At 41.0% G+C, this 17115-nt stretch overlaps 1 protein-coding gene across 1 annotated transcript in view; it reads left to right on the top strand.

Annotated features, from left to right (window-relative positions):
• Positions 1-14622, top strand: part of LOC138946896 (UPAR/Ly6 domain-containing protein qvr-like) — a 79396-nt gene extending 64774 nt beyond the window's left edge. Inside the window, exons 2-4 of the mRNA XM_070318289.1 lie at positions 9058-9198; positions 13569-13812; positions 14475-14622. Coding sequence (XP_070174390.1) covers positions 9058-9198; positions 13569-13780 — 353 coding nt within the window. The 3' untranslated portion in view covers positions 13781-13812; positions 14475-14622. The remainder of the gene's footprint in view (positions 1-9057; positions 9199-13568; positions 13813-14474) is intronic.
• Positions 14623-17115: the final 2493 nt, after the last annotated feature.

Raw genomic sequence — 17115 nt, 5'->3', positions numbered from 1 at the left:
AGCGTGCTATGCAGCACAGCGAAACCACTACAGCGCTGAACAGGCTCGTCAGTTTCACTCCGTTTTGCACAAGCGGCAGACTTCGGTCATTGTGAAAAAATGCAGTGCGTTCAGTTTCATTCTGTGAGTTCGACTGAGCTTGACTAAATGTTGTATTTTCGCCTTACGCGACTTGTTTTTTTATACGCACCCCTTTTCTAGTCGACAAATTGGAGGAAAAAAGTCAGGTCTTACAAACCTGACCTACATTGTGCCTTTTGAACTGGAAACAAAACTTGACTAAATATAAACAAGTCGCGTAAGGCGAAAATACAATATTTAGTCAAGTAGCTGTCGAACTCACAGAATGAAACGCAATGCCATTTTACTCGTAGCATCGTCAGGCCACCGCTCATGGCAAAGGCAGTGAAATTGACAAGAAGAGCGGGGTAGTAGTTGCGCTAAGAAGGATAGCACGCTTTTCTGTACCTCTCTTTGTTTTAACTTTTTGAGCGTGTTTTTAATCCAAACATATCATATCTATATGTTTTTGGAATCAGGAACCGACAAGGAATAAGATGAAAGTGTTTTTAAATTGATTTGGACAATTTAATTTTGATAATAATTTTTATATATTTAATATTCAGAGCTTGTTTTTAATCCGAATATAACATATTTATATGTTTTTGGAATCAGCAAATGATGGAGAATAAGATAAACGTAAATTTGGATCGTTTTATAAATTTTTATTTTTTTTTACAATTTTCAGATTTTTAATGACCAAAGTCATTAATTAATTTTTAAGCCACCAAGCTGAAATGCAATACCGAACCCCGGGCTTCGTCGAAGATTACTTGACCAAAATGTCAACCAATTTGGTTGAAAAATGAGGGCGTGACAGTGCCGCCTCAACTTTCACGAAAAGCCGGATATGACGTCATCAAAGACATTTATCAAAAAAATGAAAAAAACGTTCGGGGATTTCATACCCAGGAACTCTCATGTCAAATTTCATAAAGATCGGTCCAGTAGTTTAGTCTGAATCGCTCTACACACACACACACACACACAGACACACACACAGACACACACACACAGACACACGCACATACACCACGACCCTCGTTTCGATTCCCCCTCGATGTTAAAATATTTAGTCAAAACTTGACTAAATATAAAAACCAGCCTGTTTTGCACCAATTCTTGTCTTGTAGCACACACAAACCGAGAAGAAACCCATCCTAGTTTGCACCAGTGATGTGCCCGTGGAGTGTATATGTTACAGTCAAAACGGGAAATCAGTCATTATTCCCCCCTCTGCTTCTTTCTCTCTGTAAAGATGTAGGGCTAGTTATTTTTCGGTAACTTACCCAACAACCAAAATCACTTACCCAACAACGGGCCTGAATCCTCGATAGCTCACAGGTTGATGAGTTAGACTTTGAGGGAACTACTTTAGCGATTGAAAAGTTCCGAACGCTCCAATGTACGAAATATACATCTCTAGACCAAACAATACAAACATACTGCATTTAAACTGGCAACTACAGGCTTGAACACATTAATCTCCATATAAAATCTATGAGTTTGGTCGTTTTCTAAATCCAAATCTAACGATCAGTGCAGAGAAACTCGCTTTAGATCTCTTATGAGTGCACGCAAACTCCCAAGGCAAGTAACTCTCGTACGACAAGAGTAGTTCCCCTTCCAAATGTTCTGAACTGAGTTGCTTGGACAAGAGACTGCAATCCGACGGTTAGTTTTCGACAATATTTCATTTTATAAACAGATCACACGCAACCAAATGCACACATCGCATCAATTTAAAGAACATACAGCGGTTTCATACACTATTTTGCCCCAGAAAACGGAACTTCATACAGTTTTTAACGTTGGAACACGGGTGCAAAAGTTCGTCTGCTTGTCCCATTCGAAGAAAGAACATTTCCTAAGCGATACCAAAACATGAACAGAACACACACTATCTGCCTTTACCGGCACAGCAGAATAACAACATAACTGTGTACTTGATTTTAGTTCAAAACAGGGAAACTGACAAGAAGTGTTAACAGAATTGATTGATTTTCCCTGAACTATACAACCGCGCATTATTCAATCGCCAGCGCAGGTAGACTGGTTGAGTGATTTGGATTCGATCAAACTTTCGCACAAAAACTCCTCTTTTCTTTGAATAACTGAAGAAAGGAGGAATAAAGAGGTTACATACCTCGTCTCAGTGATTATTAAAAAATAATGGTCTCAGTTCGCGGTCATGAAAAAGCTCGCTGAAGCTCGCATTTTTCATGATCCGCTAACTTCGACCATTATTTTTGATAATCACTGAGACTCGGCATGTAACCTCTACTTACGGGTAATGACTAAAACTTTTAGTCATTTCCGGAAATGACGGTTTTGATCAGTCATCACTGGAAATGCCTAAAATCTTTAGTCATTACCCGTAAATGACTAAAAATATGCTCTAGACATTACCAGTAATGACTGAACATGAACTAAATGTTCTGAGATGAATCCCATTATTACAAAAATTGTGAGTCTTCATAGTTTGCTCCCCCACAATCATCTAATTTTTATCCAATTATGCATGATATTGTGTTTCCATACAATATTTAACATAAGTCAATATTAAACTTAGTAATAATTCAAAAATCAAGCAAAAACACATTAAATTTATTTGGTTGTAAAGGCTATAAAACACACAGAGTGGTAGACACGAAGGTTGCACCCGTGTGTGCGAAAGCCAATTGCTATAAAACGCGCACTAAATGCGTGTACTTCTCAGATCGGCCAATAGAAATGCTATAGCACTTTCTCACTTCTAGTCAAGTACGAGTTATCTTTCCATGCTCTTCAACGAAGGAGAAACGCTGGGTTAGTTCCGGTATCTTCTAGATCATGGCGTCTGCACTGAAAGAAAGCTCGCTCAGAGTGTGTGGTGGTGGAAAGCAGTACTGTGTCATTTGCCATAACTATCGTGGAAAAATTATTGAAGGAAGAGTTGTCAGGCTACATAAACTTCCAACAAACAAGCAACTGAAATTGTGTCTTTCGTTCTCGTTTTGTAATTGTTTTCGTTTTCGGTATTGACACAGATTGTGTTCGATAATTCAAACTAAGTTTTCCTTGCTGTTTTTCTCCCTTTTTTTTTCCTTTTTTTTTCCTTTTTTTTTTTTTTTATATATATATATATATTTTTTTTTTGGTCTCATCTCTTTTTTCAAAAAATGTGTCGCATTGATAATAATCCGCCATGAAATTTCAGGAATGTTTATGTGAGCACTTACCATAAGTTTTAAACTTGTTGTGCTCCTTCTTAATGATGTTGTTATATTATCATGTGTCTGTTTACGAATAAAATACTGTTTAAAGGAACTGAAAAGAGCTTGGGAGCAGCGCCTACGTGTTACTCTTTCTCAGTTTAGAAAATGACAAGATTTTGTGCAACTTGACAGAGTGACTTTCTCGTCTAGTTAATCAGATGGGTATTATATGTTCATGTACATAAAAGTGTAAAAGAATGTTGTTGTACAACATACTTCCTTCAATCATTAGTGCATTTTGCTCTTGTCTGTGTGAAACAGTAACAGGCACATGAGCTGTAAGAAGGACTGCCGTGTCTCAGTATGACTGTAGTCTCTAGTGTCACTATAAATCTCAGTCATTGACTCTGTGTATGTCACTCATTGATGCTTACATTCCCAATGCATGGAAGACAGAAATTATAAAACTAGTATGCATGAAAACTGATGCTGTTTTTTACTCCAAATTTTTGTATCCAGTTAAAATATCAGGCATGAAAACTGAAAAATAAAAAATACTGAAAACAAAATTCGAAGGCGCGTAGCGCCAAGTTTCGCAGGCGCAAAGCGCCAAGACTTCTAGGGAGGTCCGGGGGCATGCCCCCCCGGAAATTTTTTTTTTCAAGGGTGCAATCTGGGGCTATCTGAGCCTTAAAATTGGATTCAAACATGGCCCCAAAACTATTTTACTATAACTATGACTAGGGGGAAAAAAAAAGAAAACAAAAATTAAAAAAAAAAAGGAAAAATACGGAAAATAAAAAAAAATACGGTTTATTTTTTTCAAAAATACGGAAAATACGGAAAATACGGAGAATTTTCATGCCTGAATATGTCTGAGAAGTTGAACGCAAACCAACCAGGTGTGAGCGTGTGTTGTAAGGAGTGCACTATTTTGTAACGTGGGATTATGTACATGAAATTATAAATAGGGTTTGTGTGGTGTGTATCTATGCTTTTTATGTTTTTAAGGGAAAAATATTTATTACCTGTGTGTGATTACATTTTGTTTTTTATTCACAGTTGGCTGAAATATTTGCCGAGGAACGACAATGCAGTGTATTATATAATTATATATGTATTCAAAGAATAAGGACATGATGAATCTGAAGCTTGATGAATGACTTGTTTTACAGATAATCACACACACTTCAACAGACGCAGTTGATACAGTTTGGGTTTTATTTATCTAAAACATATACAAACAATAGCAGTTTAACAAAGTTGGTAAACAATGTAAAGTAAAACAACTGAAGTAACATTAAAGAGCCATGAACTGGTAATGTGAAACTGCTCTTAGGCTAATGTCAGATGGAGCTCGCAAAACACGAAACAAAAGCCGAACAAAAGCAAAACATGGTGCTTTTGTGTGTTGTTTTGCTTTTGTTCGGCTTTTGTTTCGTGTTTTGCGAGCTCCGTCTGACATTAGCCTTAGACAACACGCACATCCAGTTAACAACAATAAATGCATGACTACCAAGCATCAAAAGGACTCACTGATTCACGCACAAATTCCGCGTGTGCTCAATAATTATTGATAACATTTAACACATAGGCTACAAGTTCGTGACACTGACAGTCGAAGTGGTCTGTCAAATGCTAACTTGAATCATTTGTTTCCACAGCATTATCGACAGCATCCTTGCCATCTTTTCGCAGCTGAAACGTGCCTCTTGCTCTGCGCACTAATTCTTCTTTTTTTCCACTGACAAGTTGGCCATGTTTCCGAAGAAAATCTTTCAATTCTTTCACGTTCATGCGCTCGACTGCCGCCTCTATCTTAACCGGAACTTACCGAACCAAAGGGACGAAACTCGTGCACACCTCCGGCCTCGCTAGTGAGAAAGAGCTATATAGAACGCACTCCCTTCGCCATAAAGCGCTCAAACCCCGAACCGCATAATCTCTCAATCTATTCGCAACTCTGATGTTAAACATTTGTCAATCTTTTATTTCAAATACACATTAGATAAAATGAACAGAAATTTGGAATAAAGAAAAGATAAAATGAACAGAAATTTAAAGAAAATGGAATTATCTCTCTCTCTGTCTTTGTCTGTGTCTCTCTCTGTCTGTGCCTCTCTCTCTCTCTCTCTCTTTCTCTCTCTCTCTCTGTCTGTCTGTCTGTCTGTCTGTCTGTCTCTCTCTGTGTCTCTGTCTCTCTCTTTCTCTCTCTCTCTCTCTCTTTCTCTTTCTCTCTCCCTCCCCCTGTCAATACCCCTTGCAACTAAACCGTCTTGAACACACACTTTGACGCTGTAATGACAAATACACATTCGATAAATTGAACAGAAATCTGGAGTAAAATAGAATAAATCAATGGAAAATTGAAGTAAATGACACACACACACACACACACACACACACACACACACACACACACACACACACACACACACACACACACACACACACACACACACACACAAACACACACACACACAAACACACACACACACACACACATACTGGCTGTGTTGATCTACAAACTCTTTCTGTGCTTCAGCGAGTGTGATCGTGAATCATAATTGTGGAAAAAATTCTACAGTTAACAAGAGTTCACATAATGTGTATTGGTAATCGACAGAAAGCCGAGTGAGCTAGTATTCACATTCCGCATTTTCTTGACTAGCAGTCATTTCCGGAAATGACGGTTTTGATCAGTCATTACTGGAAATGCCTAAAATCTTTAGTCATTACCCGTAAATGACTAAAAATATGCTCTAGACATTACCAGTAATGACTGAACATGACTAGCAGTCAGGCAATAAGGGTAAAAAATATTCACAAAGTTTAGTCATTTACGGGTAATGCCTAAAGATTTTAGGCAATTCCGGTAAGGACTGATCAAATCAGTCATTTCCGGAAATGACTAAAACTTTTAGTCATTACCCGTAATGACTGATTTCCCGTTTTGACTGTAACATATACACGACCGAGGATTTTCCCGGCGGATTGTTTGTTTTACAAACCCAGCCTATAAATTGCATCAATTCTGTGTCTGTAGAATGTATTCACGACCAAGAATTATTTTAAGTGGCAGATTGTTTTTGTTTTTTTATACAAACCCAGCCTATAAATTGCACCGATCCTGTGTCTGAAGAATGTATGTATACACGACCAAGGATCATTTTAAGTTTTTGTTTATTTTTTTTTTATTTTTTTACCAAACCCAGCCTATATTGAACCAATATCCCCGGCCTCTAGCATACACAAACAAGGGTTCTTTTGAAAGATCTCGCTACCATCTCAAGAGGCGAGCGCCATATTGATTTTTGTTGTCATGTAAAGGAGACCCGTTTGAATCTTGCCTCTGCTTCCGTTTTTTGTGAATCTAGACGTCTGATAAAGAGGGACTATCAAGTGTTTATCAGCACCAGCTCGTTGCAACAGAAGTGCTTGCATACGTCAAAGCTCTATACTAAACTGCCATGAAAGAACTAAGGCAGATGCGTCCCAGAAAATCAGAACCAACTATTTTCAGCATGCTTTTTCTGGGCATAACTTTGAGTGAAAGAGCGATCAGGGTAGCAGGCTTGCGGCATTTTGATAGGAGGACAACGGACTTTCATTCGAGGAAATCCTCCAATCCTTGCATGCGCTTTTGACTTGATTGGATATATATAAGTCCATCGCAGGGTTTAGGCCAGGCGTCAAATAGCGAATCAACAAACCCATTCCCTAATGGACACAGCTCCGTGGGACAGAAGAATCCTCCATCCTTTTGGCCAGGCGTGAATGATCGGGTCACAGTGTATGATCGGGTCACAGTGTATGATCGGGTCACAGTGTATGATCGGGTCACAGTGTATGATCGGGTCACAGTGTATGATCGGGTCACAGTGTATGATCGGGTCACAGTGTATGATCGGGTCACGGTGTATGATCGGGTCACAGTGTATGATCGGGTCACAGTGTATGCATAATTGAAGGGACCGGTCCTGTTCCCAAGGGGTCTATCAATTGACCTCTTTGGATTTGACCATAGAAAATGTCAAGACTGACCAGTGCAAGTCCAAGTAACCCATTGATTTTAGAATAAATTGACCAAATGCGATGACATTGTCTGTGCAGGTTGTGGCGAAATCTTGCATTTCCTATACATGTTCACGCAGCATTAAAGCATATATCATGACCCCTATGTTTATTGACAAAAAGCATGAGAAATTGCAGTTCATTAGTGATTTTCAGTGGCAGTGGTTTTTGGTCTCTGATGATTTAAAGGGACTTCAGAGGAAGAAAAACATTATCAAAATGTAGACCCGTAAATAATTTCTTAAACATGCCACACTAACTAGACAAATCAAAGTATAAGCTATCTGAATAATTAATGTTATCGACGCTCTTCTTTGGTGGAGGAAAAATTGCTGAAGATGTTCTAATTGCATTGTACTACCCTGGTCCCTGATCTTGCTTTACGCATGACCGAGAACATGTGTCATGATAAATTACATAAAGCTTGAAGTATTGAAGCTTCTTTTTTTTTAGTGTAGTTTCAGCTCTAATAGTATGTAACATGTGCAAAAGAAGCCCCGCTGACAACTCCTCGTGCGCGGTTTGTTGGTTATTATTTGTATATTCCCCCCTCTGCTTCTTTACCTTTGTAAACTTGTAGAGCTAGTTATTTTTCGATAAACACCCAGCAACCAAACAAATAACGACCCAGCAACAGCCTGAATCCTCGATAGCGCAATGGGTTGAGAAGCTGTTCTGCGTCGGTACTACTTTTGCGACTGAAAAGTTCCGAACGCTCTAATGTACGAAGTATACATCTCTGGAGCAAACAATACAAACATACCGCATTTAAATTAACAACTACAGGCTTGAACACATGAATCTCCATATAAAATCCATGAGTTTGGTTGTTTTCTGAATCTAGGTCTGCTGTGCACAAACGTTCATCACAAACAAATTCCCAAGGCAAGTAACTCTCATACTTTGTCTAGCGACAAGAGTAGTTCCCCTTTCAAATTTCTTTTCACTCAGTTTCTTCGACAACAGACTGCAATCCGACGGTCAGTTTTCAACAATATTTCATTTAATAAATAGATCACACGCAACCAAATGCACACATCTCATCAATTTAAACAACATAAAGCGGTTTCATACACTATTTTCCCCAGAAAACTGAACTTCATACAGTTTTTAACGTTGGAACACGGGTGCAAAAGTTCGTCTGCTAGTCCCATTTGACGAAAGAACATTATCCTAAGCGATACCAAAACATATACAGAACACACAATATCTGCCTTTGCCGCCACAGCAGAATAACAGCATATCTGTGTACTTGATTTTAGTCCAAAATAGGAAAACTGACAAGAAGTGTTAACAGAATAGAATGATTTGCACGGAACTATACAACCGCGCATTAATCGATCGCCTGCGCAGGTTGACTGGTTGAGTGAATAGGATTCGATCAAACTTTCTCAAAAAAACTCCTCTTTTCTTTGAATAACTGAAGAAAGGAGGAATAAAGAGGTTACACACCTCGTCTCAGTGATTATAAAAAATAATGGTCTCAGTTCGCGGTCATGAAAAAGCTCGCTAAAGCTCGCATTTTTCATGATCCGCAAACTTCGACCATTATTTTTAACTGAGACTCGGCATGTAACATCTACATATTGTCTCTTCAGCTGATATTGCAATTCGAGACCGATGCAAATTTGTTAAGATAAGATAAGAAAACTTTAATGTCCATTTTCATTTTACACAAACATGGACATTTTTCTTTGAGACTTATTTGTTGACCGTGTGATTTCAGATCCCATCGTGTGCTACACGTGTCGCGGCCCGGCGGTCAACTCGTCGTGTGCTGACCCCGTGGAACCACGCCTCAACGTGCACCTGGTGGAGAAAGAATGCAACAATGGCGTCTGTGTCAAGTGGGCCAAGTATGAGAGAGGTCAGTCGCTCGTGCACTCCGGTCTGTGTGTGGGTGGGTGTGTGTGTGTGTGGGTGGGTGTGGGTGTGTGTGTGTGTGTGTGTGTGGGGTGAGTGTGTGTGGGTGTGGGGGTGTGTGTGTGTGGGGGGGTGGGTGTGTGGGGGGGGGGGGGGTGGGTGTTTGTGTGTGTGTGTGTGTGTGGGTGTGGGTGGGTGTGTGTGGGGGGTGGGTGTGTGTGTGGGGGGTGTGAGTATGTGTGTGGGTGGGTGTGGGTGTGTGTGTGTGTGGGGTGAGTGTTTGTGTATGTGTGTGTGTGTGTGTGTGCACGTGTCTGTCTGTCTGTCTGTTTGTTGTTGTTTTTTAATGTGATGTGTTGTTGTATGTTGTATTCAGAACCAGAATCAGTGACTTGATTTGTTTATTTGTTTTATCTTTCTAAATTACGCTATTTCTTGATTGGCTAGAAGATAGGTTGTCCTGCCTTCCATACAAAGTAGTAATCTGCAGAGAACGCCGCTGAAAGTATTACCAAGAACTCTTAATTGGAGGTCGTACGTGGGCGTGGACAGTCATCCTGTCTCAAGTGCGTGGATGAGTCTGGTGCTTAGCTCGCAGTGTGGCACCCTGTTGTCAGTCCACCCAGTCAGGGGAGGGGTCGGGCAGATGTAATCTGTCTCAAGTAGGATAAATACGGTAACAGTGTGTGTCTCGAAAGAAAGGGGCATAAGCGAGAGAGAGAGAGAGAGAGAGAGAGAGAGAGAGAGAGAGAGAGAGAGAGAGAGAGAGAGAGAGAGAGAGAGTGTGAAAGAGAGAGAGAGAGAGAGAGAGAGAGAGAGAGAGTGAAAGAGAGTAGGAGAGAGAGAGAGAGAGAGAGAGTGAAAGAGAGAGGGAGAGAGAGGGAGAGAGAGAGAGAGAGGAGAGAGAGAGAGAGGTGACAGAGTCTTTCTATCTGTCTGTCTGTCTGTCTGTCTGTCTGTCTGTCTGTCTGTCTGTCTGTCTGTCTGTAAGTCTGTCTGTTAGTATTGTTGTGTGTGTGTGTGTTCAATGTTCTACCTTCAATGCGACAAGAGAAAGAAAGAGATAAGATACAGCCTGTGTGTGTGTGTGTGCGTTTGGCTATCTACAATAATTGTTGACAAAGCATATTGTCTGTACATATCTGACCCTGGTACTATACATGTGTCAACATGTAGCAATACTTGTGAATGTTGAAAAACGAAGGTTTTCGCCCAGACCGCACCTATGACATGCCAAAACTTAATCTACCAAAGTGTATAAATATGTGTGAGAATGTGCTATGTATCACATTATATGTAAATGATTGTGGCACTTATCCCCGGGAACGCAGAAGAAGAAGTGTCACCTATCCTCGGTGTCGCACGCCCCCGCTCTCTTGTTTGTGACCCTGGTGAAGGCTATTTGCCGGAATATTGGAAAGGAAATACAGGGTGAACCCTCCAAAAATGCAACCCACTAAAATGATTATAACTTGTAGATTAGTTTAGCGAATATCATATTTTGTGTAACTTGGTTAGAGGTTTGGGATGATAAGTTCACAAAGTTTCAAGTGTGTATGTTAAATGCTCTGACTTGTATGCTCTTTCGAAAATGTATTCCAAACTCGGGGATTGACTAAAAAGCACCAAGTTTGGCACCGAACGGTAGCCACACTAACCCGATTTGAGCCCTCCAGGCTTTTACCTGTTGGTTTTTCTCATGACGGGCGCAGTGGCGTGGTGGTAAGACGTCGGCCTCCTAATCGGGAGGTCGTGAGTTCGAATCCCGGTCGCTGCCGCCTGGTGGGTTAAGAGTGAAGATTTTTCCGATCTCCCAGGTCAACTTATGGGCAGACCGCTAGTGACTTAACCCCCTTCGTGTGTACACGCAAGCTCAAGACCAAGTGCGCACGGAAAAGATCCTGTAATCCATGTCAGAGTTCGGTGGGTTATAGAAACACGAACATACCCAGCATGCCTCCCCCGAAATCGGCGTATGCTGCCTGAATGGCGGGGTAAAAACGGTCATACACGTAAAAATCCACTCGTGCTAAAAACATGAGTGAACGTGGGAGTCTAAGCCCATGAACGAAGAAGAAGAAGAGGAAGTTTTTTCTCAAAGGCCTTGCATACGAAGACACTCCTCAGATAAAAACAGAAGTTACGGGGAGTTCTGAGAGTTCAAGTAAGATGAGTGTGGCGATTGTTGAAAGTGTTCGCTGGGTATGTGTGTATAAAGATAATTATGGTGTGTATAGCATATGAATATTGTGTGAACAGTACATGTGATGATTTTTGTCCGTATTGTTAATTGTTTTATGTAGGTTGTACATTTAATTGTTCTATTCTGTATATGATCTTTTGTAAAGGGCCTAGAGCCATAGGTTAGGCACTTAAAAATGTCCAGTTATTATTATTGGCTCACGTAAGTGTAGCCTATGCGATCGTAACTTTGTCTGTCTGTGCGTGCGTGCGTGCGTGCGTGCGTCTGTGCGTGTGTATGTCTGTGGTAGAAACTCTAACATTTGAAGACGTCACATTACATTGACGTCACATTATGACGTAAGAGGGTTAGACGTCACGCGAAGGAAGTACTGACAGTCTCGGTCATTATTATTTTGAGCGCGCCGAGACTAGTTGGCAGTCGTGTCCTTGTAAGTAGGCTACATGCAGACAGACAGATCTAGATCTAGTGTCTCGCTTTCTTGCACAGTTTCACCTATGCTCTTTCTGTGTGTGTGTGTGTGTGTGTGTGTGTGTGTGTGTGTGTGTGTGTGTGTGTGTGTGTGTGTGTGTGTGTGTGTGTGTGTGTGTGTGTGTGTGTGTGTGTGTGTGTGTGTGTGTGTGTGTATGTGTGACGGAGTGATTGAGTTTGTGTTACTGTTTGTCGATTTCTTACACGTGAGCCTTGATGGCTTCGCCTCTTGTTATTATTATTATTGCTCAATGTCAAACCTCCTACTTTTGAGGCAATCTCCGAATTTGAAAACAAACAAAACACTTGACCTTCATTCTTGAAACTGAGTGAAATTATCATCCCATGTATCGCTAGCCAATGTTCACCAATTCGCTGAATAGATTTGGGAGTTATTAGCACTTAAAGGCACAGTAAGCCTCCCGTAAACCATCACAGATACGGTCAGGCTTTTACACACAGTACAAACACCCTTTCATCTAAACACTCACCGCTTGAGAACATCCTAGGTGCCCTCCGTAAAGAGCGAACAATTTTCAAAGAATTTATTTTTGCGTGGTTTATCTTACCCTTGAGCCATCGTAAACCCGTGTGATCCAGTTTCCCTTTTCCACAATGTAGTCGTCAGTTAGTAATTTGAATGCGACTCGATGTGAGCTTATCTGCAATAGCACGTTTTTATGCACGAAACAAACGGCTGTGGTTCACAAGAACTCTTGCGATGGCTTTTGACTGTTGCGAGGAACTGGTGATATGCATAAACCGTCGTCTGCTACGAACCTTGCGTGACCCTGCTTTCGGGCTTTTCTTTTTTTAAACTTTCACAATTTCGAATTGTACTGATCTGGTCTTGATGAAAAAAGAATTCTTTTATGATTAAAGAATGTTTGTGTAACAAGCTGTCAATTTATTATTTAGATTTTAAAAGTTAGGTCTAACGCAAAAACGCACCACGGTCCAAAAACATTCTTCGGTCCACGGCTATCGCCAGTTTAGAATGAGACACGAAGGGAAGTAACTCAGTTTTGACCTGAGTTCAGGACGGGTCCAAAAAGTGTCCGAGACAATCTGCAAAATTAATTCTTTAAAAATTGCTCGCTCTTTACGTAGGGCACCTAGGATGTTCCCGTTTGGTGAGCGTTCAAATGGAAGGGTGTTTGTACTGTGTGTAAATGCCTGACAGTATCTGTTTACGGGAGGCGTACTGTGTCTTTAAGAGGGTGGCATTTGCTTTGGGTCACACTGTGCAATATTTTTGGTTGCAGTCGTGTTTCGTTCTTTCTTGTTTATTGTTAATATGAGGATTCACTTTCTTTGTCACCCTAGTTAAGGCTAGTTACCAGAACATCAGAAATGAAATACCATAGTTTGGGTTGCAGTCGTGTTTCGTTCTTTTTTGTCTATTGTAAATATGAGCATTCTCTTTGTTCCAGGAGTGCTTCAGATAATCCGAACGTGTTCGGCAGAGTTAAACTTTCACGTACCTCACCATGTGTCTTTTGTAAATATCAGCATTCTCTTTGATCAAAGAGTGCTACAGATAATCCGAATGTGTTCGGCAGAGTTGAACTTTCACCTCACCATATGTCTATTGTAAATATGAGCACTCTCTTTGTTCCAGGAGTGCTACAGGTTATGCAGAGTTGAACTTTCACCTCATCATGTGTCTGTTGTAAATATGAGCATTATCTGTGTTCCAGGAGTGCTACAGATTATCCGAACGTGTTCGGCAGAGTTGAACTTTCACCTAACCATGATTGACGGGGTGTGCCGAACCGAACGCAACGGGAACGGCTATTTGTGTATGTGTGGAACACATCTGTGCAATACTGCGCGCCGATTGGATGGACCGGGATGGCTCCTGGCCATACTATTGGCTGCTTACTCTGTTATCGTGCAACGACGGCTGTGATTGGATGTACAGAAGAAAAACAAATCGCTGATGTGTGTTTTCGTCTTCTTATCTTTTACGCAATGTTATAGCTGTTTGATATCTTCCCAAGGTCGTAGATTTTTGGTTACAAATTTGAAGAATGTGTGAGCGTCAGAAAAAAGAGAGCAACTGAATTGCTTGTGATGGTTTTCGTGTTGGTTCTTTCTTTTTTGTCTATTGTAAATATGATCTTTCTCTTTGTCTGTCACCCTTGTGAAGGCTAGTTGCCAGAATATTGGAAATGAAATACCATAGTTTGGTTTGCTGTTGTATTTCTGTCTTTCTTGTCTATTGTAAATAATTATGAGCTTTTACTTTGTTCCAGAGGTGCTATAGATAATCCGAACGTGTTCGCCAGAGTGGAATTTTCACCTCACCATGTGTCTATTGTAAATATGAGCATTCTCTTTGTTCCAGGAGTGCTGCAGATAATCCGAACGTGTTCGACAGAGTTGAACTTTCACCTCACCATATGACATTGTCTTTTGTAAATATGAGCATTTTCTTTGTTCCAGGAGTGCTACAGATTATGCAGAGTTGAACTTTCACCTCATCATATGTCTATTGTAAATATGAGCATTCTCTTTGTTCCAGGAGTGCTACAGATTATGCAGAGTTGAACTTTCACCTTACCATGTGTGTATTGTAAATATGAGCATTCTCTTTGTTCCAGGAGGGCTACAGATTATCCGAACGTGCTCCGCAGAGTTGAACTTCCACCTAACCATGATTGACGGGGTGTGCCGAACCGAACGCAACGGGAACGGCTATTTGTGTATGTGTGGAAAACACCTGTGCAATATTGCGCGCCGATTGGACGGACCGGGATGGCTTCTGGCCATACTATTGGCTGCTTACTCTGTTATCGTGCAACGACGGCTGTGATTGGATGTACAGAAGAAAAACAATTCGCTGATGTGTGTTTTCGTCTTCTTATCTTTTTCCAATTTTATAACTGGTTGATATCTTCCGTAGGTCGTAGATTGTTGGTTACCAATTTAAAGAATGTGTGAGCGTCAGAAAAAAAGAGAGCAACTGAATTGCTTGTGCTGGTTTTATTTTTTTTTAAATGCATTGATTGGACTGGAAATCCCAAGGAAGTGTTGGATCTGAAGTCTTCAAGAACCACTGAATTTAACTTCTCACAAACTAGCGAGTGGTTTTTGTAGTGCGATACTTCGAATGTGCTGCACGAGCTCAATCGTGACTGTTGGGCGGCAGACAGCAGCTTGTGGTGTCTTTGTGTGGAAAGGTCCGCGATTCTAACGATCTTGTGTGTGGATGGAGGAGTGTGTTTTCGGGTTCAACTGCTGCGTCACGTTGACGAAAAGGGGAAAGGTTCTGTTGGGTTCTCTCAAGCGAAGCTCTCGACAGGAGAAGCGATGGTTGAGTTTTCCAGTAAGAGGAAGGGTGAGCTGATTGGCGAAGGGGAGTTGTGCTGGTCAACATGTGTGAACATTGCAGGCAAGGAGGATGAAGGGCAATGCCAAGCGCCTGCCGTTGAAAGCCCAACGACTGCAGAAAAATTCTCTGGAGCGGGCAGCACCCTTCTCAGTGAGGACCTTTTGGATATGACTTTGAATCACTTCGATCTGTCCCTCGCAATGAAGCACTCCACTCTCTACCGGCATGCGTGAGGACATCTGGAAAATTATAAATTCAAATGCCTTCCATACACTAGCAGGACCGGGCAGTACTAGTCACTTGCACAGACCACTTCCGATAACAGGACTAGTCTCTTGCACATACCAGTTACGATAACAGAACTACTCTATTGCACGTACCAGTTACAATAACAGGACTAGTCTCTTGCACATACCACTTTCCATAACAGGACTACACTCGTGCACACACCACTTTCCATAACAGGACTACACTCGTGCACAACACCAGTTTATACGACAGGCCTAACCAAGCCCGGAGCTAACACAGATCAGTCAAACTCAGGGAGGAACAAAGATCGAGAGAGTGTGGTCATTGATGGCATCTTGGTTTAGTGTCCAGTGAGCGTGTCAGGCGTCTGGCCAGTCATCAATATTTGCATGTTGGAGATTGAGGAAGCAGGCTCATCTGAAGAATAACAATGGTTTAGTGTCCAGTGAGCGTGTCAGGCGTCTGGCCAGTCATCAATATTTGCATGTTGGAGATTGAGGAAGCAGACTCATCTGAAGAATAACAATGGTTTAGTGTCCAGTGAGCGTGTCAGGCGTCTGGCCAGTCATCAATATTTGCATGTTGGAGATTGAGGAAGCAGACTCATCTGAAGAATAACAATGGTTTAGTGTCCAGTGAGCGTGTCAGGCGTCTGGCCAGTCATCAATATTTGCATGTTGGAGATTGAGGAAGCAGGCTCATCTGAAGAATAACAATGGAAGAAGATGGAAGGCAGTGAAGACTTCAAGTCTGCGTGTGTCATTCGCAGCAAGTCTATAGTCTGGACGACATTGTGAGACCGAACATTTGAATGCAGGTTTCAGACAGGAGTATGAGAGAATCGCAAGAAAAGTATCAAAGGAAAAGATGATGAAATGTATGAAGAAACACATTAGGATGCTTGGTATGTACACTGAGCTGATACGAGCTCGGAGGAGAGAGTTGTGTGCAGATCACACACAAAAGTGCATGGACCCACAATTAGAACCCAGTGGTTACAAGCAAGGAAAGGAAGAGTCTTTTTGAATCTGTGACCCAATGATGGAGAGACTATGACGTCATTCCATTAAGATTTGACTTTGTCATGGTGACGTCAAAGATGCTTTAGGTCAACGAATGGTGACACTAGTGCAGCAGTTGCATTATATCTTCCTATTTCAAAGTACCCTGACTAGCAGGCAATCAAAAACGAATATTGTTAAAACTGTGTAGATAACTATCTGACGTGACCTTGACCTTAGTGTGTTCATGGATGTACATACCGAACGCTTGTTACGTGCAACAGCGCAGTAGAACAGATATATATTTTTTTTCGGACCTTTTCTTCACTTTCTGTCATTTTGCCCATTTTTCTTTCTTTCTTTGTGATTTTGCTGACTTGTTTCTTGCAATCAAAATGTACACGAAACGTAGTTTATTAAAATGTGTAGCATTTCTTTACTTTGTTTTCTTTTCTTGTATTTTTCGCCCAAAAGGTTACATTCACTTCTTTTCTCTTGTCTTTTTCTCATTCCCTGTAAATACCGTACTTGTTCTTCAAGTTCCTTTCTAACTGTTTTTTTCTTTCTTCTCTTTTTCCTGTTAAAATTTTGTAGCTGCATCGCCTTGAGGCTGAAGTAGCTAATTTCACACATTTTTAATCTTTTCTTCTCTGAATCAAA

The sequence above is a fragment of the Littorina saxatilis genome, linkage group LG14 (genome assembly GCF_037325665.1).
Source record: "Littorina saxatilis isolate snail1 linkage group LG14, US_GU_Lsax_2.0, whole genome shotgun sequence".
NCBI lineage: Eukaryota > Metazoa > Mollusca > Gastropoda > Littorinimorpha > Littorinidae > Littorina > Littorina saxatilis.
Note: the sequence above shows the minus strand (reverse complement) of the source record. Positions and strands in the feature narration are given on the sequence as shown.